At 38.1% G+C, this 23,139-nt stretch overlaps 2 protein-coding genes across 2 annotated transcripts in view; one reads left to right on the top strand and one right to left on the bottom strand.

Moving 5' to 3' along the window:
* Positions 1–9,646, top strand: part of LOC145767629 (peptidyl-prolyl cis-trans isomerase-like) — a 34,298-nt gene extending 24,652 nt beyond the window's left edge. The window contains exons 4-5 of the mRNA XM_082579483.1: positions 8,574–8,649; positions 9,368–9,646. Coding sequence (XP_082435609.1) covers positions 8,574–8,649; positions 9,368–9,500 — 209 coding nt within the window. The 3' untranslated portion in view covers positions 9,501–9,646. The remainder of the gene's footprint in view (positions 1–8,573; positions 8,650–9,367) is intronic.
* Positions 9,647–14,119: 4,473 nt separating this feature from the next.
* LOC145767008 (uncharacterized) overlaps positions 14,120–23,139 on the bottom strand; it is a 34,916-nt gene continuing 25,896 nt past the window's right edge. The window contains exons 19-23 of the mRNA XM_082578736.1: positions 21,229–21,402; positions 20,415–20,677; positions 16,863–17,304; positions 15,998–16,183; positions 14,120–14,949 (exon numbers count right to left, since the gene is read on the bottom strand). Of these exons, the coding sequence (XP_082434862.1) occupies positions 14,902–14,949; positions 15,998–16,183; positions 16,863–17,304; positions 20,415–20,677; positions 21,229–21,402 (1,113 nt within the window). The 3' untranslated portion in view covers positions 14,120–14,901. The remainder of the gene's footprint in view (positions 14,950–15,997; positions 16,184–16,862; positions 17,305–20,414; positions 20,678–21,228; positions 21,403–23,139) is intronic.

The raw sequence follows: 23,139 nt of genomic DNA on the forward strand, positions 1-23,139 counted from the left end.
ATTTTTACATTGTAGTAACAGAATGAAAAGGCTAAACAAATGTGTGGCCTATCGTGTTAACGTCGCTAAACGTTGAAATCGTGTAGAAAAGGGAGCTTTTGCTGACTAGGATACTTTGAAACTGAGAAACATTCACAGAAGCCCTACGATTTGTTCCAAGAACCCATTTAGCATAACATTTCATTTGTACATTGATTCAACGTCTGAATACATTATCTTAAAAATGCAACGTATCGTGTGCATATGTGTGGCAATAAAAGCAATCCTAGTGTGACGACATAATTACGTCATCCATCTGCGTGACATTTCGCTGAATTTACGTTGCTGCTGATGAAACACGCTTTCGCCCCCACGGCCAAAAAAATAGTTAGGCGCCTATGATTTTAACTATTCAAAAGTACTAACTTATAGACATAAACATTATTTTTTTTGTAACATTTTCTTTGTTTTATTTTTCCTTCATATCTTAAATTTTTTTGAAGGTGATGCAACCTTGCTAAATTTCTTTCAACTCAATAACTTACTTCGGTCACAAGCACGTTTTAACGTTCGCGTTTTGTCGCTTCTACCTTTTTCTACACCTTTGCTATGTTGACGTGAATTGTCGCTTCTACCTTTGCTATGTTGACGTGTATTGTTTTTCATATGATGGTCAGAAATAAAAACAACTGAACTGACATGACGAATTTTAATTTAATAGTTCAAACATTTTATTTTTATTCCTTTCTGCACGATTTCAACGTTTAGCGACGTTAAAACGATGTAAAAACGGCAATTGCAATTAGGCTACGGTACCCGATAATTTCCTTTTAAAAATTTCAAAAACTCGCCGAATAGGGCACTCGCCGAAAAGGGCTCTCGCCGAAAAGGGAACTCGCCGAATCGGACTAGTCGAATCGGACTCGCCGAAACGGGCCATTCCGTTGTTTTTGCGGTGCAAATAGGTTTTGGATTCAGTATACTTTGGTATTGTCCAATTCTGGAAGAAAATATTTCTGAAACTGTTAACAGATTTGACAACGTTTAATAACCAAAGGCTTTAGCATTTGATTTTACATTATTGTTTTAACCAAAATTTTTTCAGTAAATGAGCACATTTCAAACGAATCATTTGTAACTTTTTGTTTCCAGACGTTTAATGTGTTGATAAACGCTTTAATTTTAGATTTCAATGTAAAAACATACATGTATTCTCTATGGAGGGACAACTTAAGTTCGTTAAATTTTTTAAGCAAATCTGATAAATTGCATAATTTCAAGAACCAAATGTCATTGCCAAAATGGTGGGCCAAGTCTGCATTTTTTTTTTCGTTAGCAAAATCACGACTTCAATTTTCAACACTATCGTAATAAAACCTTTTTAGCTTCACTTTTAAAAGCCATCTTACTTCTCATTCAGGGTTGTTGGTATTTTACCCGACCCAAAAAAACCCGGGTGGTTTTTTTTAATAAAACCCACTTAAAAAAACCCATAAAAAAACCCAGAGCATCATATTTGTCCAGTTTTTATTGGAAAATTAAAAAAATTTACAAAAACACTACAAGGCACTTACAACAAACTTTAAATTAGGACTTAAGGATGTGATTGTGCAGTAGGCTAATTTCCAAGAATAAACTGAAAACGCAGTGGATATTGCACAGTACACAAAAATCAAGTAATGTCACTTTGTGTATACTACACTAAAACTCATTTATGCAAGAAGGCCTTATAGTTAAATTGGTGAAAGTACTACTCTACTGTAGTGTTGGGCGATATATCGAATTTTCGATACGATACGATATCTTTTCAATATCGATATTTATTTCAATATCGTTCGATATTTTGACTATTACAGCCCTAACTCGTAACTGCAAACTCCTACAAAAACGTTGCCAAGGCCAAACGGCAAAAGTTGAAATTGCCTCGGCAATTGCTGTGAACGTTTATTACGAAAAAAAACTGTACCAAACATGTAAAACGAGAAGCGAAAAATATACTAGAGTAGTCTATCACGACCGCACTGTTGGATTTGTTGTGATGTAATAATACCAAAAGTAGCGATAAAGCGAACAACGCGATACGAACGCTGTTACGGTGATTCACGTTGAATAAAAGTAAGTTAATTTTGGGTTGATTCAACGTTCGAGTCAACACAAATCGATTTAATTTTCCCGTCGGCTTATATTGGTTGTATTGCGTAACAACAATGCTTAATAAGAAATTTACGTTTGTTTTACATTAATTCGACATCTAGCGACGTTGAATTGTCATAAAATAACGTTAATTGCTCAACCAAGTACCGGTAACAAATTAATAGCTCCCTGCGAGAAGATTGCCTCGATTTACGTATGCACTAACACTGGGTTTTTTTTCCGGTCATTTATCGGTCATTGACCGATTATTTAGCAAAATGTCCGAAAAAATAGTCAATTCGGTCAAAATGTCCGAAAAAAAGTTTGGTTGAAGTTTCGCTGATGAATGTTGAAGAAACGTTTGTCTTTTCCAACTTTTCTCAGATAAAACACGACAACGTTTCTCAGCGAAACTTAATGTTGTAGCTAGTCAGGAAGTGCAAATTTTGGTTTGTATCAGCTACTTGAAAGGAAATATATCAGAAAAAATGACCGAAATAAATAAAAAATGACCGAATTTTTTTAAGTCATTTCGGACAAATGACCGAAAAGTCTCGACGAAAAAAACCCCAGCACTAACATAATTTTGGCACAATTGGGATACTGCGAGCAACACAAAGTCTGTTTGATGAAGAACTAGTCAGAATCGGAAGCATCAGATGCTGTATCGGAGGATGAGGTTGTCGCGTCATCACTGGAATCGGACACATCAAGAGGCTCATCGCTTGGCTGTAAATCTACACTGTCTTCGCAATGAAGCGTCCACGTTTTGCTGCTTTCGTTCTTTGATACCCATCCACACGCCTCTTTCGCAGAGCTCCATCAGGGTGTTGACTAAGGAGCAAATCTATGGCTGTGGCATAACGACCGGGAGGAATGTCTAACCCTAACCTTACAAGCGCTCATTTGGCCTCGGCATTTTCATTGCCGACGCTAATGCGCCATTCATGCATCTGCGTCGGCAATCACCTCGGCAATTGCCGGCACTAATTTCGAAGACTGAGAAACTCTTTTCTTAATTAGAACAAAAATATCGAAAAGTATCGAAATATCGAGTATTTTTTCAAATATCGTATCGTTTTGTTTTTTTCAATATCGCCCAACACTACTCTACTGTAGTCTATATATGATGTGAAATGCAATTTAGGAGGCTACTTACCAATTACAGATTACAGATTCTGGATTCTAACGCATGGCTGTTTCAGAGCATTTGCCTAATTGGCCACGCAATCGCTCAATTGCTCATCCATTACTATATATAATATATGAAGGGCTTAGAGGCAAACCGGTCTAACCCCAAAAATGTCAAATTTAATTTAAAGACGCCATTCAACAGATATCGATATTATCTGTTTATGCTATAACGGTCTAACCGTTATCACGTGTATGTGAAGGCGAAATGAGCAGACTAATTTCAAGCTCTTCGGTTTTTTTCATATTTGCTAGAGCCAAAGTGGTCTAAGCCATAATTTTTTCCCTGCGCTTGAGCCAAAGCGGTCTAAGCTACAATTTTTCCCCTGCGCTTGAGCCAAAGCAGCTGCTGTGCAAATGCTTCAGGGTTGTCAGTTGCCATTACTTGCAAATTTGGCTATTTTCAATATCATTTCAATATTATGTTGTGTATAAATTTGTATGATGCAATTTTGGCAACTTCAAATTATTGCAGACTCATTTTTAGCCTATAGGTTGTCCAAAACAAGAATCATAATTACAAGATAGCAGTATTTAGCTAGTTAAAGTATTAAGAGTTGATGTTCTGTGTTCAGTAGTGTAGCCAGGAATTTTGAAAGGGGGGGGTTTTGACAACCCAGCGGCGGGGGGTCTGGGGGGCCTCCCCCAGAAAATTTTGAAAAATTACTTTGAATTTGGTGCATTCTGAGAGCATTTTCAACAAAAATGTGGGTATGAATATTCCTGTAAAATGGTGCTGTCCGGTAGCATAGCAAAAGGATAAGATCATGTTTTCTTCGGCCTTTTTCGGAAATAAAGCTAAGTCTCTGTGTTTTCTTGTTGCTAATTCCTGGCTGAGATGTTTGGTATTGGCAAAACTCGCTCTTTTAATGCAGTTTTGTTGAAAATTACGCAATTTGTTTTAGACTGAAAGCATCATTCTCAATATCGTGACGTCACACGCGTGCCAAAGGGGGGGTTGTAACCCCCAAAACCCCTCCCTTGGCTACGCCACTGTCTGTGTTAATAGAAAGGTAGGTAGCTAATAACCTTGTTTGTGAGAAGGTCAGCCGTTTTATGGAGTAGCTAGGACATTTACGGAGTTATGGAGTAGCTAGACTTGGTATTGAAGAAGTCAATCACAAATTCATGGTTTCTGGCCATAGTTATCTTCCGAACGATAGTGACTTTGCAAAAGTAGAAACCGCGAAAAAGCGTCATGAGAATGTTTACATTCCGCAGCAGTGGATGGACATTGTTGCAGAGGCAAACAGGAAAAAACCTTTCAACGTTATTCCCATGTCTTCAGAAGACTTTATTGGTGTGAGTGATTACAAAAAAGAACTGGTGATCAGAAAAAGGGATACTGGTGGCAGAAAGGTGGAGTGGTTAAAAATTCAATGGATCAGACTTGTCAGTGAATCATCAAGTTTAATGTATTTCAAGTACAACTTGACTGATATTACTGAATGGAATGTATTGGATTTGGCAAAGCGTCAAAGTCGTGGTCGACCAGCCAATGGTTTGGCAGTTCTCAATCGTCTTCATGATCAGCCTGTGCTGATTAACCCGTTAAAACTAAAAGATATCAACGATTTGTTGGATTATATTCCTCTCCTGTCTATCACGATTTCTATAAGAACTTGCGTAGTTCTGCGGATCAGGATCTTGATGAGATGCTACCAGACGAAGCAGATCATGAAAACGAAAATGATTAGAGGAAAGTTGTGTGAGTTAATAATATCCCAAAAGTTTTTCACAATAGAACTGCTTTTATTCCTTAAATGCATTGACACTTTCTTTTGGTAAAGTTTTTCTGCCAAACCTAAATATTCTTCAGCCCTTAAAAGATCCAACTGTAGATAGAACTCCCAAAATTGTAACTTACAATGTATGCTACAATGGTCTAACAGCATTTTTGTAGTTTGTTCAGTAGTTATTGCGATTTTTTGAAACATTCAGTGGATAACAGATGAGGCTTGTCACAATATCTAATAAACTTGCAAGCATTGTTGTGTGTATTGTTTGTCGATATTTTGGTACTCAAAATACTTCAATTGCGATTTACTCAAAATAATGTTTTTGTGGTTTAGACCGGTCTGCTTCTAAGCCCTTCATATATATAAATGATAAAAAATATTTAAACATGATGGTATAAATGCTCCTTGCCTTCAAATCTAAACAAATGATGCAATAATGTGATTTCTACCACAGTAGCATCAACTTGGTATAGAAATCAGTGGATGATGCAACATCCAACTTGATCTTGAAACAAATGGATGATGCAACATTCAAGCAACAACAGCCCTAGTGCATTATTTTATTGAGTTATGCAAGCATGTACTGTGAGTGAAAGGCACTTCACTCGTAAAAAGTAGTTTTGAGGTGAAATAAGCATGAATCTACCTTTTTTTGCATCTTTTTTAAAAAAAAACCAATAAAACCCTAAAAAACCGTTTTTTTAAAAAAAAACCCGGGCAGGTTGGGCTTTTTTAAAAAAACACGGGTTTTTCTCAACCCTGTTTTCATTGCAATAAAAGGGTTATAAATTCCGATTTACCACATTACCACATTAACCGATTTAGCCCGACTCTCAATACCGTTAATAACTTAATTGCACAGAAGTGTTAATATGCAGTACTTTGTGTAAAATTGGTACACTCTCTGCGACCCCTGAAGTTCGTTACGCGACCCCTTACGGGGTCGCGACCCCCAGTTTGGGAAGCCTTGCATTAGAAGATAGCGAGCGAGCAGTTTCAGGGATAAGTGAAAATTCAATATTTTGAAAAAATTCAAACCAGGTGAACCAGGGTCAAACGTTAATATTTGTTTGTGAAATTTGGTATAGGACAGCGTGGTCCAACTACTTTTGACTTACGGGCCACTTTACAAAAACGTGACAACTTGCGGGCCATTTCCAATAAAATGATAGTGAGTGCGTAATCGAAATTGTTAAACAATAGCAAATAGAAATTTATTGCAAATCTCTATCAGTAGCCTGTCAGTAGCAAATCTCTATCAAATCTCTATCAGATGCCTGTGGTCGAGGTTTCTCTGACAGGCTACTATCGTTTCTACATCAATTTCAGTGTTAGTGGTAGCAAGTCGGAGACTATCTTCCAGTGTTTCGTCTATCATTCGATTTCTGTTTTTAGACTTGACTTGCTTCATTCTAGAAAATGTACTCTCACACATGTATGTGCTTCCAAGCATTGAGTGCATTTTTAATACAAAATTTTTCAGTTTGGGAAATATATCCTTGCTGACTAATTTCCAGAAGCAGACTGAGGTTTCATTTTTCCTTGACAGCAATAATAGGTTGCACTGAAGCTCGCAGAGTTCGAGCTGAAGTTCTGGTAGCTGTATTTCCACATTAACACCCATAGGATTGGTATACAAATGAAGATTAAGTTTTAATCTGTCAAAATCTTAAAATCTATTCTCAAACTCACAAGATAAATCCTTAGGTCTAATATCTTTCACAAAACGGGAGCAGTCCACTTTATAATCATCTACTTAAAGAACACAAAAACTTCAGGAACACCAGCCTACATATCAGCCTTTAAGAAGCCCAGTTGTAGCCTACTGACGAGACCTGGTGGGTTGAAACAGTATAGGCCCTGCTGTCTACAACTGAACTAAATTTTTGACACTTTTTATTCAAATGCTATACATGTTCTAATTGAAATTACTTTCTGTAACTTAAATACAAATTAAATCAATACTGTGAAAGCTCGTGGGCCGCAAAAATTCTATCCGCGGGCCGCATGCCGCCCGCGGGCCTGTAGTTGGACCACGCTGGTATAGGAGATACATTTACCAAAAGGAACAATATTACAAACTGACGAAAAATTTAAAAGAAAAAAAATGTTTTTTCGAGATTTTGAGCCAGCCTAATGTGTACCTTGTTCTAGTGATGTCAATCATCAATACCATAATTAGTTAATTACTTTCTTTTCATTGTAAAAACTATCAAAATACTTTACTCAAGCCTCAATAAAGAAAGGGGCACTTTTATTGGATGACACTATTTTCTTGCTTCTATAAAAACTTGGCAAGGCCAACATGTTGTTCATATTCTCTTACATACATTATGTTGTCTTATTAATGTCAGTGTACGCTTGATTTCTAAAAAATGAAGTTAAGAAATTTTGCGACCCAAGCAGAACCTGATTTCTTCCTTTAAAGGCATGCAGTAAAAAAAGGCAACATTACGTGTTGAATTGATAGTACTTTGGGTCGGCTAAAAGCAACATGAAGAATGAATGAAGGGTGATACAGTCAACCCCGCTTAAACCGACCACCTTCCAACCAAATATGGGTTTCGTGGTCAACCTTTTTTTACTTGTGTTTGGCGAGATGACACGACAAGAGTTAATGTTGGGCATTGTGCTATGTTCTCGCAAAAATTTTGTGGGAAGACTTCCAAACGTAGCCTAAAATTTAAAAGTTTGCCCAAATTAAGTCAAAAACAAACTTTTTTGCTACAAACAATGTTCATTTTTGTGAAATTTGATTTGAAATAAAACCAATCAACCAAAACCCAACCTGCGACTGCTGTTATCTTCCTGATTAAGCAACACAGAGAAGCATGGGACAGGAGACCTGTTGGTCAAGCTGTAGCCTACTAGACGGAGGATTAATAGCAAAACGAGGACGTTATAAAAGGTCAAAACAAAATGTCAAAAACAATGAAATTTGTTCTTGCGTAATCGGACCAGTTTAGCTTGGTCCCGATGAGGTCTGATTAAGCGGCGTTGACTGTAGGCTACTTGCAAAACAAGAACGATCAACAAATGCAACTTCATTGTAGGATTTTGCTTAATTGCAATATATCACACCAACAGCTACAGTACTTCATACTAAACATTGTTTTGTTTGGAGAAAAAAATAGAGGACCCAGAAACTTTTTCTGGCGACCCGACTTTGGGTTGCGACCTGTAGGTTGGAAATCACTGCTTTAGCTTACCATAGCTTCATCTTTTGAGTGATTTACGAATTCAGCACAAAAAAACTACCATTCCGTACTCGAAAGCGTTACGTAACGTTTTGCTTGAACCCCTCCCCCGGATGTGACGCTAACGTAACGCTTTGCATAAACCCCCCTCGAAGGAGTTACGTAATATTTGAACGTTCCCTTACCATAGCTTCATCTTTTGAGTGATTGAAAATAGCTATTGTTGTAGGAAACAGCCCAGTCGCCTAGACTAGTGTGTAAAAATCGCAGTTTTCTATTAAGATCATAAGCATTTTTCATTATTATATAATTAATTAACTTTGTTGCATTTCAGGTGTTCTTTCCATGGCTAATGCTGGTCCAAACACAAACGGTTCCCAATTCTTTTTGTGCACTGCCAAGACTGAATGGTGAGTGTGAACTTGGTTTACTTTGGCTTGCAAGAAGGAATGTATACCATTTGGACAACGCAGACTCGCAGAGCTTTGAAACTAAACCTCAGCGACTACACAAGAATCGAAAGGACATAGGTTCGACACCACTTAACAGCACAAAGCGTGTCTTGGTTGGTACTACGACAGTTTATCGTTAACGACAATTAATCGAACGACTGTTTATCGAAACGACAGTTTATCGAACGACAATTTATCGAACGATACTTAATCGAAAACCTAACCCCTAACCTAAAACCTAACCTCTAACCACTAACCATTATCCCCTAACCATTAACCCCTAAGTATTCCATTGCATGTGCTTCGTCGTTCGATAAACTGTCGTTTCGATAAACAGTCGTTCGATGAACAGTCGTTTCGATGAACTGTCGTTCGATCAATTGTCTTTCGATAAATTGTGGCGTCACGGTCTTAGTTGTCCATCTACTGTCATGTCGAAATGGAAGAAGCTGACTGCATTGCCTTTCACTTTTACCTACCTGTCATCCTCCATATGTAATTGCATTGTGCTTTGCGCTGTCGCAATGGGCACATAATAACCCAATCATAAGCCTATTATTGTCCAAATAGCTACATTTTTAACCCATTATATTAGAGCAAAATCCCATATTATCTTCGTAAGTGGAGAATAACAATCGGTACTTCCGCGATGTGAACTTACAGATTTTGTTTGCAGGCTTGATGGCAAACATGTTGTGTTTGGATGTGTGACAGAAGGGTTGGAGGTCGTTAAGAAAATAGAAAGTTATGGGAGTCAATCTGGCAAGACAAGTCAAAAAATCATGGTTGCTGACTGCGGCCAATTGTAATCTGTGAAGCTTTTCCCTAAGTCGATATTTCGTTCAAGAAATTGTTTAGTTGGACACTGACTTTGACATCATTTGTGGTTGAACTTACTTTCTACTAAAAACTGCTACTTTTCATAAAAGGAATAAATACACAGTCAATCATGGAATATTTGTCTTAGCTTGTTTATTTTTTGTTTAGGTTTAAGCCGTAATAACCTACATACTAGGATGTTTCATTTTTTCACGATTTTTGAAATTAAAAATGCTTGGGGTCTAATCAGATCGGATTTTGGCCACAAACAGCCGATCCAAAATATTTTTTCGATCGGACGACTTTTAGAGGGTGCGCGGCCCCCCCAAAGTTTGAAAATTTGAAGCGTGGGAAAATTTGCAGGAAATATGCGATATCTCGGTAACGGAAGGAGATAGGAAGACGGGCAAGGTGTCAACTTGTTCGGAATGGCCAACTTCCTATCTACGCTTAATACATTTTACTACCCTATCTGCAACGGAAAAAAAGTTAATTGCAAAAAACTGTTTTTTTCATATTTTTGATGTTTTCTTCCCAGTTCTTGTAGCTGTCAATGGATGCACCGTATCCCAGAAGAGGAGGTTGAGTTTTTGCAAGATCAAAGGTCTGCCAGAAAGATGTTTATTACTGCATCTCGCGACAGATCTTTTACTTTAAGGGTAAAAAATAGATTGAGTCATCAGAGTTCTTACCAGCAAAAGTTACCTGGTGAAGATGAACCATCTTGCTCTTATTCAACCAGCTCAGAAACTTCCAGCCTGGTAGCACAGGAGAGGCTAAGGCGAAGACCTGCAGATATGATTACACCTGATATAACCGTTTCCAGCAGTGAGTCTTCGGAAGATGAGACACGAGGCTTAATTCTTGATCCTGATTTCGCCAAGAAAGCAGTAACAGGTGGCAAGATGTACACAAAAAAACGAAAAATTGCCGTAAGTTCTTTAAGCCGTGTGTTAGCTGACCGGCGAAACACTTCTAATTCGCCAACAATCTGACCAGTTGCTTGCATGTGCTGGTGACAATACTGCTGCCTCACCGACTACCGTGTATAGATGTAGGGAGAAAACAAGAAAGCTTTGTTTAGAAAAATGTGATGATGACATCTCTGCTTCCGATTTTCTGCAGCTTCATTATGATGGTCGAAATGTGAATGGTATGGATCGTTATGTGTTTTTGGATCAAACGCATGATCGAGCAAAGAACAAAACTATGGAAAGAGTTATAGAAGTAAAGTTTTTTCTCAAGAAAATTTCTGTTAATAGTGAAGCTGTCTTTAATGCGATTATTATTGGTGCATGTGGTGAAAATCTTTCCAAAGTATACTCGATCATGAGTGATACAGCGAGATTGAACACGGGCAAAAAAGTTGTGTTAATAAACGAGTGAATTATTACATCATCGAGAATATTGGACATGAAATACATGCTTTTGAATGTATGTTTCATGTAAATGAAATTTATTTGTCTCACGTAATTGCTGAGGTTGAAGGAAAAAGCAAGGGTCCAGGTGCAGTGCAAGAAGGCGCACTACTCAACAAAGTTAAGTGGAATACAAAATGTAACTTAGAAAATTTCATCGCCAGGGCCCAGGAACAACATTCATGTCCAAATCACACCCATAGCTGCTCTCCACCTCAGAAGCAAAACTGAATGGTTTTCAGATCAAAAACGCTCAAGAATTTCTGACAACAGTTTTCGAAGTGACCAAATGTGTCTGTTGGTTTTAGCTTGTCAACTGTTTATGGATGTTCCAGCCAACTTGAAGCATTTGCTTTGGTACAAACAAGAACAAATAAGTCAATCACGTTGGGTGACAACGGCAAATGAGTACCTTAGAATGCTGCTTTTTAGCCCATTTGATCTCACGTCTGCTGAGAAGAGCAAATTGTCACGTTTAGTTTCGTACATAGCTTCTGTTTATGTTCCGTCTTTTATTATATTTATGATCCATCTCAATCCTTTTGCCCCGGATTTCCTTTCCTGACTTTGTTCCAGAAAAATCTCCTGCAAGCTTTTGAAGCAATTGGTTCCACACTCGTGACTGTAGTATGGCGCTACTATCTGGATCATGCAAAAAGTTGGCTCTCTCCACAAAATGTTGCCATAAGCATATATTCAGACAATCCACCTTTCTCTAAAATTGTACTGACAGATCTTACTTCACTACCTAGTGAGGTAAGCATCGAAAATATGCTGCAACAAAGACAATCGAACCTGAAGCATTTCTTCACTGTTCAAAGCAAGCAAGCACCCTGTGTTTTGTTTGGGAACAGGCAGTTCTGGAAGAGCGTCAACAACCACAATAGATCAAATGAGAGGGAAATAGGGAAGCTTAAAGAATTGCTACAACGAAAGAAGATTATTGACAACTCTGATCAACAAAGCAAAGTTGATGTTAGACTGAGGTCGTATTTAAGCAATGCTGAAGAATAATCTATAAGTGTTACATGCCGGCAGTAATTTTTATTCTTGGGTAACATGCCCGATTTTTCGTTCTACATGATGTTGCTTATTTGTTTTGCTTTCACTGGTCATGACTGGGGATCCCTGTTCCTGGAGCTGCGTTTGAGTACCTCTAGCCCGCAAGTATTGTACAATGTACATACTGTTGAATTTATGATTTTCTTCGCGTTCACATGGTGTATGACTCTTGATTTGCACAGCCTCGTCAATGTCAGCTGTTTTGTTTAATTACTCTGCGTTGGTAGCTTATGCTGAAACGTTTACATGTGAGAGACACTGTGCGATAGGAGATGATGGTATTCTAAGCCAATCGTAAAAGGAAGTCCATTGTTGTGTAAAATTCGATGCACACTTGTACCCTGTGTCATAGCACATGTTTATTGCTCTCTATAACTTGTAATCACAGTAGTTACTGGTTCCAAGGGTTTTGCTTCTGTAGAACAAAACATCAAAAATATGAAAAAAACAGTTTTTTGCAATTAACTTTTTTTTCGTTGCAGATAGGGTAGCAAAATGTATTAAAGGCAGATAGGAAGTTGGCCATTCCGCACAAGTTGACACCTTACACGTCTTCCTATCACTTTCCGTTACCGAGATATCGCATATTTCCTGCAAATTTTCCCACGCTTAAAATTTTTAAACTTTGAGGGGGCCGCGCACCCTCTAAAAGTCGTCCGATCGAAAAAATATTTTGAATCGGCTGTTTGTGGCCAAAATCCGATCTGATTAGACCCCAAGCATTTTTGATTTCAAAAATCGTGAAAAAATGAAACATCCTACTACATACGCAAGCCAACGCGCAACTTCAAATTTGACTGCAAGCCGATCTCCTATGCTTGGTAGTAGTAAATAGTCTGACTATCGTTTGGGCTTATTTTAGCAACTTTTATTATGAAACTAAATTGTAGGATTTGAGCTGTTATCAAGGAAAAATTGCGTGAACTCAGGAGTTTTGCAGTGATTTAAAATTCACTACCGTAATCACACTGTGGTTTGGCATAGCTATCGCTTTTACAAATACATTTAGCCTAAAAAGTACCCAAAATTACATCAGCCTCTGTCTCGTCATTTCGCATGTTGGGAAGCCCGTTGTACAAAAGTTCCTTTAGAGCCGGGTTTCTACAAAAATTTTCCTTCAAGCGACTTTATGAGCACCAGTTTTAACCTTGATCTGTATGTTCTCTTGGCAATAATCCTGGTACGAAACGTTCCAAGTGCAACTCCAGTTCTGACATTCACCCGAAAAAGCTTTTGTGAAGTTTCAACCCAAACGTAGTCGCCATATCGATGCCTGAAGGTCTCCATGGTAGTAGCCTACCGTCCGCTTATTTGTAATCTGCAGGTCACTGCAACACATGGAGTGTTTTCTGCACGCGATATTGTGAACGTTCGGCAGTGTGAGGATTAGGGAGTCGCTGCAGCAGATGGCGTTTAATAACCAATCAGAAGGAAAGATTTAAATCAGTTGATTGCAGTCATGCGACTGATGCACGTTAGAAAGTAAACTAAATGAATGTCTGAATACTAGAAGAGTCGCAATGCTGCAGCCAGCTGGTTTATAGCAAAAATTGTCCTGTGTTAGTGTCTACGGGTTAAAACACCCCACCTGCTGCAGCGATATACAGATTACACATACGCCTATCGTGCCCGTAATGTGAGGTAACTCTGATGCACTTGTTTTATGAGGTCAATTTACTAAATAGGCTTTGTTGTTGAAGTTTTTATTATCGATAATGGTCTCAGCAACTGTGGTCACTAACATAGGTAGACTGTACAAAATGAAATGCAACCATAGGCCATACTTTATTTTACAAAAATGGTGGCCCAACCCGGCAGTAACTTGGTCTCAATTCAAGTTTAAAGCTCTCAGTGATCACGTACGACGTAGCCTGATGACGTGGTTGATAGCGGAACAAAGTTAGCTGCATGAAGTTGTGGGCTTACACTACTGTACTTTTAAACAGGGTACGGGATGGAATGGAAGACGTTTCTTCCATCCTGAGATTTTCTTCCATCTCAGAAATCTCTTTCATCTTCACATTTTGTGATCTCCGCGTTGAATATGCTACAAATAAACCTAAAAACCATAGCTTTCTGATTGGCCAATTCTGCCTAACGACAGTAGTTTTGACAAATACGCGTCAGGCAACAGTCCCGTTGGTTTAATACGAACCGAAAATCGAATTATTTCAGCAAGCAACGTAATATTTTGCATGTCTTGATAAAGCGTTAGAAAGTTAATGATGGAATTGGGATGGAATGATGGAAGATTGTCTTCCATCCCATCATCAAGATCTTCCATCCTTGACATTTTCCATCTTCCATCCCATTCCCTGCTTTTAAAGCATCACGCTACCGCTACTTGCTACCAGTCGATAAAAAGTAATGCGGTGCAGCTAGCTATCTGGACCAGAAACATATCTACTTGCTACGTGCTGCTTCTACTTGTGTCATAAACTGACATCGGAAAGTTCTATTCAAGTATCAGTATTTCACCTTACAGTACCACATTCGCTTACATTGCCATTTCAACGATGTAAAAGAAAACAAGTTCCAAATGAAATTTTATTCTTATGCTCCAGTGTGTTTCCATCAAAAATCATCTCTAAAAACGATTCATGTTTTTCATTTTGAATTGGAAAGTAACGGGTAGCGGAACTACGACTGAAGCAAATGTGCGTCTCTCCGCTACCGCTGCATTGAAAAAAATAGCAGCCGCTGCTCTAACAAATGTTGCGCTGTTATGGCCACCAAAAAATAGTCGCGCTACTAACTACCTCTAGCAGCGGGGAAGGCTTATGTGGCTGACAGTACAAAAGACAGTAAAAACTTGAGTTGTTTCAACCAGAATGAACGTTTATTGCGTCACACCACAGATGAGGATAAGCTTTCAGAATCTTTACCGGGTTGAGGAGTTGTTTCGGTGTCATCATGAAGTTGAAGCGATCTCGCGGTGCTCTTGTAGAATACATTTTGCCTGGGCGGAGTAAAACGACAAAAGTCATTCCAGGTACAAAATATTAGGCAATAGGTTATGGTCAAAGATTTGAATGACAAAACTTTGCTGTAGGGACGTCGAGTTTGGTTCATCTGTAATCAGAAGACGTAGCCTACGACTATTCAACTTAGGAGACTAGAGGTGCTCAACTGAATAATCGTTTTTAACTAAAACAGTTCAAATGAGTAGGCAAACTTGACTAAAATTAGCCGCAAAAATCGTCCAACCTCAGAAGTTATGGGCTTAGAAATTCGACAATAGTTTTACAAAGGTAAGTTTTCTTTAAAACTGCAGGGCTGTGGAGTCGCAAGGATTTCAGCGTGTCCGGAGTCGTTAAAAATAGACCGACTCGACTTTGTACAAAACGACAAGCAATAAAAAACACACCTACTTGCCTTAGATAGTAAATAGCCTATTACTTATGAAACTGCTAATGCTTACTAAACTATTTGTAACTGCTTACAATGTGATAAACAATAATAAAGCTCTATAACAGGGCTACTCAACTGGCGGACCGCGGTCCGAATCCGAACCTTCTGGGTGTTGAAGGTGGGCCTTGAGCTTTTGGAAGAATAACCTCATTGCCACGTTTCAGGGCTTCTTTAAACAGATTTATACTGGGAGGAAGCAATTTTTACTGTGATTATCCTAGTTGTTGGGGGGGCTTCGACTTCCCAACACTTTTTCAGAAATCCAATTCGAGTTACATTTTACCCAAGAAAGTGGTTTGGTACAAATAGTTTAACTTTCGTGGTTGCATGTGAAATAACTTATTCACCGGACCGCTAAAAATATTCAACTTGTCAAACTGGACCTTTGTTAATATTAGTTGAGTAGCCCTGCTCTATAACTTGAGACAACACAACTTTAATGCAATACATTTCATAACTAATGATTACGCTACAATTTTTTAATAATCCAAAAGTTAAAAAAAGTCTGGCAACACTGAAGGAGGAGTCGGCCAGTTATAAATCGAAGTTGTATGTTTTTCCTCCGATTCCACCGCCAGATTAAAAATATCACCCACCCATGCAAAAAACACCGCTGACGCTTTGCTTATTTCCTCCACATCCTTCATCACCAGATTTGTAAGAAGAGAGGATGCCTTCGAAGCAGCCTCTGCGGTGACATCTGTGATTTGGTGATCGCCAATCCGTCTTTTCAAGCTTTCTTTTCCCATCTTTCCGATCAATGCTTGGATTTGAGTCCATTCCTGTTGACCAAATGATGAAAACCTTCAAATTTTGCCGAGGTTTTCAGTAGGCTACCTATTTAGCGTAGCCTTCTAGACGTTGGCCAAGTGCAGGTTACGTTTGAGACCATGCCATGAAAGTTCACAATGGCTGGCCCCAGATGAACTATGTATCGTAAATCAACAAGACATACGACTTGATGGTTTTCTTCCATATGTCAATCAAATGGAGGCCTGATAATAATCTAAGATTTATTCAAAGACTTCAAAAGTTTTGTCATATATTCCAGCCTCAGAGAAAGGCTAATCTAAATTTGACCTGGCATTGACCTGACAAGTCAGTCTTTTTTTACGTTAAACTAACTTCTGCAGACGTTAAAGACACTGATATGCTTGGAAAGGAGGATCATTTTTCACTGCATTTAGCAGATGTAGCAATAGCTTATCTTATGTAAAAGCGTGTTATAGCCTCAAGTTTATTTTTGATTGCCAAGCTTACACATTGGACCACTAAGCCATGAAACATAGCAGTAGGAAAATCAGAGATTTTTGCAAACGACTAAACGAGGTATGTTGATGGTTTATCAAACTTGTTAAATTAGTAGTGTTGACAAACTTTAACTGATCAACTAATAAACAAACTTTAACTGATGAGAAATTTGCAAGAGACAAAATGATAGCTATTACACAAAATCGATACCTTCAGTTCATCTTTCGAATGGCCGAGGAGAAGAAAAGTTGCTTCCATAACTTTACTGATAGCTGCAGGCGGTTGTGAATAGCTCCTTATTTCCGATATCGTGGTCTGTTTGAGCCGCATGACCGCTTCTCTCATCTTTTCCAACTCCGTCAGCATCTCAAGAAGGTCTTTGGCTTTCTGAACGGTTGCATGGAGATCCGGATCTTCTTCAATGTCTTGCTGGCTTATTTCCTTCTCAAGAGCTTTGTCTACTTTGCTTAAAGAAGCTTTGAGATTTTTAACGTTTTTGCTCTGTACAGCTTGCAGTAAATCTTTAAGCAAATTTTGCTTAATTTCTCCCAAAACTTTTGCTTTCGCCTTGGCAAGTAGAGCTTTATCCGAAGGGTCGCTCCCATCATCACAAGCTGCTTCGAAATCTCTCATAAGTTTTTTCAACTCGTCCCTGCAAATTTTATAGTCTCATTAAAAAGTGTGGTTCTGTGGTAGAGGCTACAACGTTGCTTATATTTTAGGGTGTCCCACTTTTATGCGACTTTTCAGGAAAATTAGGTTCGGGTCAAATTCTGAATGGATTTTCGTCACTGATTTCAAAAATGACATTATTTTTTCATTATGACGTCATCTTGATGTGCCAGCTAGCGGATTTTTGCTATTTTGGCCTTATCACGAATATGGCAAGAGCTAGAGATTTGGAACTTGTGCCAAAATGACCGAAAGGGACGACTTCCTATTTGTTGTCAATACAATATGAAACGCTAACTGCAACAGAAAAGAAGTTATTTTGAAAAAACATGTTTTTGCTCATTTTGGACAAAAATATGAGAAACACGGCAATTTTGCTACTGTTACGCTTTTATTTCGGTTGTTAAGTTGCTGTGCTGCGCCACATTGTTTAACAATTAAGTACAGTGGTGGTTAGTCTAGCATATTGTATTTGCAATTGATTATATACCTCAGCATTGATTTTTACATGCATATTGCAATTACTAATAGCTACTAGCTAACTTTAAACCTTTGATCATTTCGTTCAAAGATCTACAGGCTTGTCCATGGCAATGGGATTCCCACGGGAATCCCATGGGAAATGTCCCATGGGATGGGATGGGACAGCACGAATTGCATTTCCCATGGGACAGTAGCTAGGCGTTTTAAGAGCATTTTAAGAGCAGGAAATTGAAAATTTGCTGAATGAGCACAGTGACTCGGAATATGAGTGCCAATGAAAATGAATTGTCATAGATAGACAACTTTTCTGAACTTTAAAGTTAACAAAATCAATAAATTTTGTCGTTTTGTATCTCTTTTTGTACATTTAGTCCTATCTAGTACACATTAGACTTAAATTTCCATAAATTTAATAAGATTTATTGAATTGTATTTTGATGGGAATCCCATGGGATGGGATGGGACGGGACAGGCATGAATTGCTATGGGATGGGATGGGACAGAAAAAAATGTCCCATGGACAAGCCTGAAGATCTATCAAACAAAACCACCATTCAACAACACAACACAGCTTAATGGGATTATTTATCGCACCATACTGTGCAAAGCAGCACAAATGCGCAAGTCTGTTTTGGCCAAATCATCTTGGTCATCTCGAATCAAGCCGTTCACAACCCGTTTCAGTCTGCCAATAAAGCGCTCTGTTCCTCGATTGTTGTTGTTGATCATACGTAAAAACACTGATGGAGATGAAAAACATGCAATGCGTGGAGCCATCTTACTTTCTTCGGAGAAAAAAATCACTTAAGTTGTCACGCTTCAAAAGCGTCTGCTCGATATCAACGTTTCTTGGAAAACTTTTCTGTCTTGCCGCATCAGCAGCAAAAGGCGGAGCTTCAGCGTGGAGAACTTAAAGCAACGTTTTAGGGCTCAACCATTGGGATGCATGCTTAACGAAATGTTTCAGAACAGCGTTGAATACTGGTTCATCCACAGATTTATGTGCAAGTAATAAATCTCTTGTAAGCAGTACCAATTGAGGGACCTTCAGCAGCGGAAGGTTTAAGATGGATGACTAAAAATGCTGGCAAATAAACACAAACAATAAAAGAAACCATACGTTGAAGTTTACGGATATCTTGAGGCCCAACACAATACCCAAAAATCAGCAATCTTAAGTAACCACTCGCTGTTGTTATTCAACGCGCAGTTAAGTAACCACTCATTATTCAACGCCCTTTCTTGACGATAAAAAGTAGGGGTTTCAAATTTCCTAGAACATTCATCACTAAATGAACTGCCATAGCAAGAAGACACATATGGTCGCTCCGAAAAGATGAATCTTAGCTTCTTTCTTGTGCTCAGAAAATCATAAGATCTTGGCTTTTAAATGATTTGCGGCTATAGCTGTGATGAAACTTTACAATATTGTCGGATTTTCAGATGTTGGGGCTTAAGTTTTGATATTTTCTTAATTATTTTCATCAAACCACCATCTTCGTATGCATTAGGGCCTTTCACTTTGCCTTCCAAAAAGCTTTTTTTGTGTGTAAAATAAATCTCATTTACATGGAAGAGACATTCAAGAGTGTGTACCACTACTACTACCACTGTACTTAATTGCTAAACAAAGTGGAGCAACTTAACAATCGAAATAAAAGCATCACTGTAGCAAAATTGCCGTGTTTCTCATTTTTTTTGTCCAAAAATGAGCAAAAACATATTTTTTCAAAATAACTCCTTTTCTGTTGCAGTAGCGTTTCATATTGTATTGACAACAAATAGGAAATCGTCCCTTCCGGTCATTTTGGCACAAGTTCCAAGTCTCTAGCTCTTACCATATTCGTGATAAGGCCAAAATAGCAAAAATCCGCTAGCTGGCACATCAAGATGACGTCATAATGAAAAAATAATGTCATTTTTGAAATCAGTGACGAAAATCCATTCAGAATTTGACCCGAACCTAATTTTCCTGAAAAGTCGCCTAAAAGTGGGACACCCTATTATATATATTGATCTTAGCGGGTTTAACATAATGTATTAGGCTACACACAAAAAGTATATATTTTTTGGTTAGTCTACTTTGTTTTTGTCTATGGTTCAAAAAAGCAAACTCTCTACCAAAGCTTACCATATTGTTCTACTGTTCAAAATCTGAAGTCATCATTGAAATGCAATTTATTAAAATTGCTGTCTGCTTGCTAAGACAAATAGTACGGTACATTGCAAAATAATTGGGTTAGTAAACATCAGGGCTGTGGAGTTGGGCGAAAGTTATGCGACTTCGACCCCTCAATTTATAAATGGCCGTCTCCAGCTTCAGTGTTGCTAGATTTTTAAAGTTCTTGTATTTTTTCATTTTATTTTTTAATTTAACCTTAGCGCAATATAAAGAGCAAAAGGATTTTGAAAAAAGGTTGCAAACAAAATGTTTATTGCTCGTCGTTTTATAGGCTATCAAGCTGGAGTCGGCCTCTTTTTAAATTCTCCTACTCCGGACACGCCAAAATCCTTCCGACTCCACAGCCATGGTAAACATACCAGTATGTCATTACTATTGTTGTAATGGGCATTTCTGCAATCAACATCTGTTGCTATTTGCATTACCGTTCTGTATCGTTGTCAATTGATGTTCTTAATTTTTCCCTTAGTTCGTCTCTCTTCTTTGCTTTTGCGGCTTTCTCAGCTTCTTCGTTAAGTTTCTTTTCTAATTCTTTTGCTTGGGTAAACAGTTCTGGAAGATTATCATCAGATGGATCCCATTGGAGCAAATCCTTCTTTTTCGGCATCAGGGAAGCTAATGTGTCTCTGATAGTGTCAAGGTCGTTTCTAGCAAGCCCAGCCTTCAAGATTTGTCTGGCTTCGTCGACCTGTCGTAGATAAAGTTTTGTTTAAACGCAAAGTTAAAATGCAGCCAAACAGTACAATACATTTTATTCTCTGGCTGAGATATGCCTCTTCCAAAGCTTAGTCGAGAAAGTTTTCTATAGTCTACTTACAGAGGCTTCCGAGTCTTCTCGGCCACCGAGCTTGACAAAATAAAGTGTTCACTTGCTAACTATCCCATTCACTAAGTGTTGCCGATAGAAGAAATGCCCTTGAAGCCTGATTCAGTTAGAAAAGCTGTGACAACGAAAGCTATTGTCCCGCATTCACAGTGCGATGATACAAACAATTGGATGGCTACACATTAGAGAAAATAACAAAAACAAACAACTCTTTAAATGTAGCTTCACACAAAGTAAAAATTACATAATTTGAATAGATTGAAAGAAAATGCTTAATTGACAGAGGCCAATTGTTTCCATCTTAGGGATCTCTGAAGTGCAGTGAGAGAAAAGTTGATTTTTACTTGCTTTAGTTTTTTGTTTTTCAAATTGATTTAGCTTTAATTTTCCGTTCTTAGCTAACTAAACCCCACCTCTTCATTTCGCTTTTTGAGCTTTTCCAGAACTTCATAAGCTTCCTTCATGTCTTTTGAAGGGAGGTCAATTTCTTCAGCGGCCTTTATCTTTTCCGTTAGGTCTTTCATGCTCTCGATGTTGGCAGCTGGTTTCTTTCCATTTGTAGTTGCTCGTTTCAACTCAGCTTTCACCTAAATAGAGTACAGGTTGGGATGTCCGGGGTGCGAAAAATTTTTTCCCACGAGATTTCTGTCTCATTTACATATGTTGGTAAAAGTTTGGATTAAAACCGTGTGAATGCAACATTTTCTCGTTGGCACGGTTGGTTCAGTGGTTTCATCCTCGCCTAGTGATCGTGAGAACGAGGGTTCGACGCCCGACGAAGTCAAACTTTTTTTCTTCTTTAAATTAATTTTTGCGGTGCACAAGAGCTTTTCAAAAAAAGTAGGGTTAGGGAAAGCTTATATTTTATTATCATTGCAGAATTTGATTGGTAAATAGTTATTTCGCAATCTGAATCAACCAATCTCTTAACACTTTCGGAAAATCTTACTTTTAGAGTGACTAGAATCAATGATACAGAAATCTCGTGGGAAAAAAAATTTCGCGTCCGGGGTAGTGTAGTGGTATCGCGTTCGTTTAGTTATCAATAGGGCAACCAAAAGTCAATAAAGTCAAAATTTTTCTGCCTTGTTCAAAGTTTATAAAACGTCCACAAACTAAATTTCAGGCTGACACGAAGAGAGGTTTCAAAGTTATTAAGTAAAAAAAAAGTCAAATTTCATGGTTAGGTCAAAATTTTCTTTTAACGTAGTTTTTCTTCTCTCTTTTAATATTTTATTAAAGCTACACAAATACTGGGTTTTTTGTTGCAATTTCTGTTGCTATTTCGACGTAATAATTGATTTGTTGCAATTTCTGGGCAATTTCTGGGGTAGGCTAATAATCTTGTTTCGCCCACTACTGACGATTGAATAATAGCCAACTGCCCTGCTGTTGATAAGTTGGTTGCCAGGGTTAAAGCAGTGACCATTAAAAACAGGTCAAGAAGAACTAGTTTTACTTCCATTGGCCAACCTCCACACAGCCAAATGTAACTAGATGGCGCACTTGGTTGAAAGCTGCTTACTATTATTCAAGAAGTCTACCAGAAGTAAGAAATATTGTGGAAGGCTTCCATGATGGTGGTGTCTTGCTGCGGCGTGCTCAAGATGCTGTGAAAGCTCCCAATTTAGCTACTCACCTTGTAGAAATAGAGGAGCAGTACAGTGCACTGTTTGATATAATCTCGTCCTGTTGCTCAACACATCTTTTTGATATAATTCAGAAGATGGAAGACAGCCGTTACACCATTCAAGAAGCTTACCAGAAAATGAGGTCCCTTAACTTTGGTGTTGATGGCTGCCAAATTGGAAAATATATTCAAGCGAGAATCTCAAGGAATGACATCAAAAACATTGTAAAAATGAAACAAGATGATATTTCACCACATTTATGTAGCCTGCTGAGGAACTCCCAAGCAACTTCTGTATCAGTAGAGAGAAGCTTCTCTATTTTAGAAAAAATTTTAGCGAGAGACAGGAACTTCAAAGGCGATGATGTGAAACATTACTGCATGTTGAAGTATAATACTGCAGAACCCTCTCAGTAATTTCGGGATATTTAAAGACACTCCATATTTATCTTTTGCAGTTTTTCGAGTGACTTTCACTACCTGTTCATTAGCTGCGGTGTCGTTGAGTCTTCCACATTTTTCTCATATTTCATTAGAAAAAGAAGATATCCTTAGCCTACCTAACGGTTTGATTTCTAATGTGTTTTGCATTTCACATTTGAGTTGCAAACTCAGAAAGTTATTGGTCAAAATTAGGTCAAAATTTGTAAATTATAAAGTCAAAATTTCAAGATTTTAGGTCAAAAAATTGGTT

The sequence above is a fragment of the Aplidium turbinatum genome, chromosome 3, assembly GCF_918807975.1.
Source record: "Aplidium turbinatum chromosome 3, kaAplTurb1.1, whole genome shotgun sequence".
Taxonomy (NCBI): Eukaryota; Metazoa; Chordata; class Ascidiacea; order Aplousobranchia; family Polyclinidae; genus Aplidium; species Aplidium turbinatum.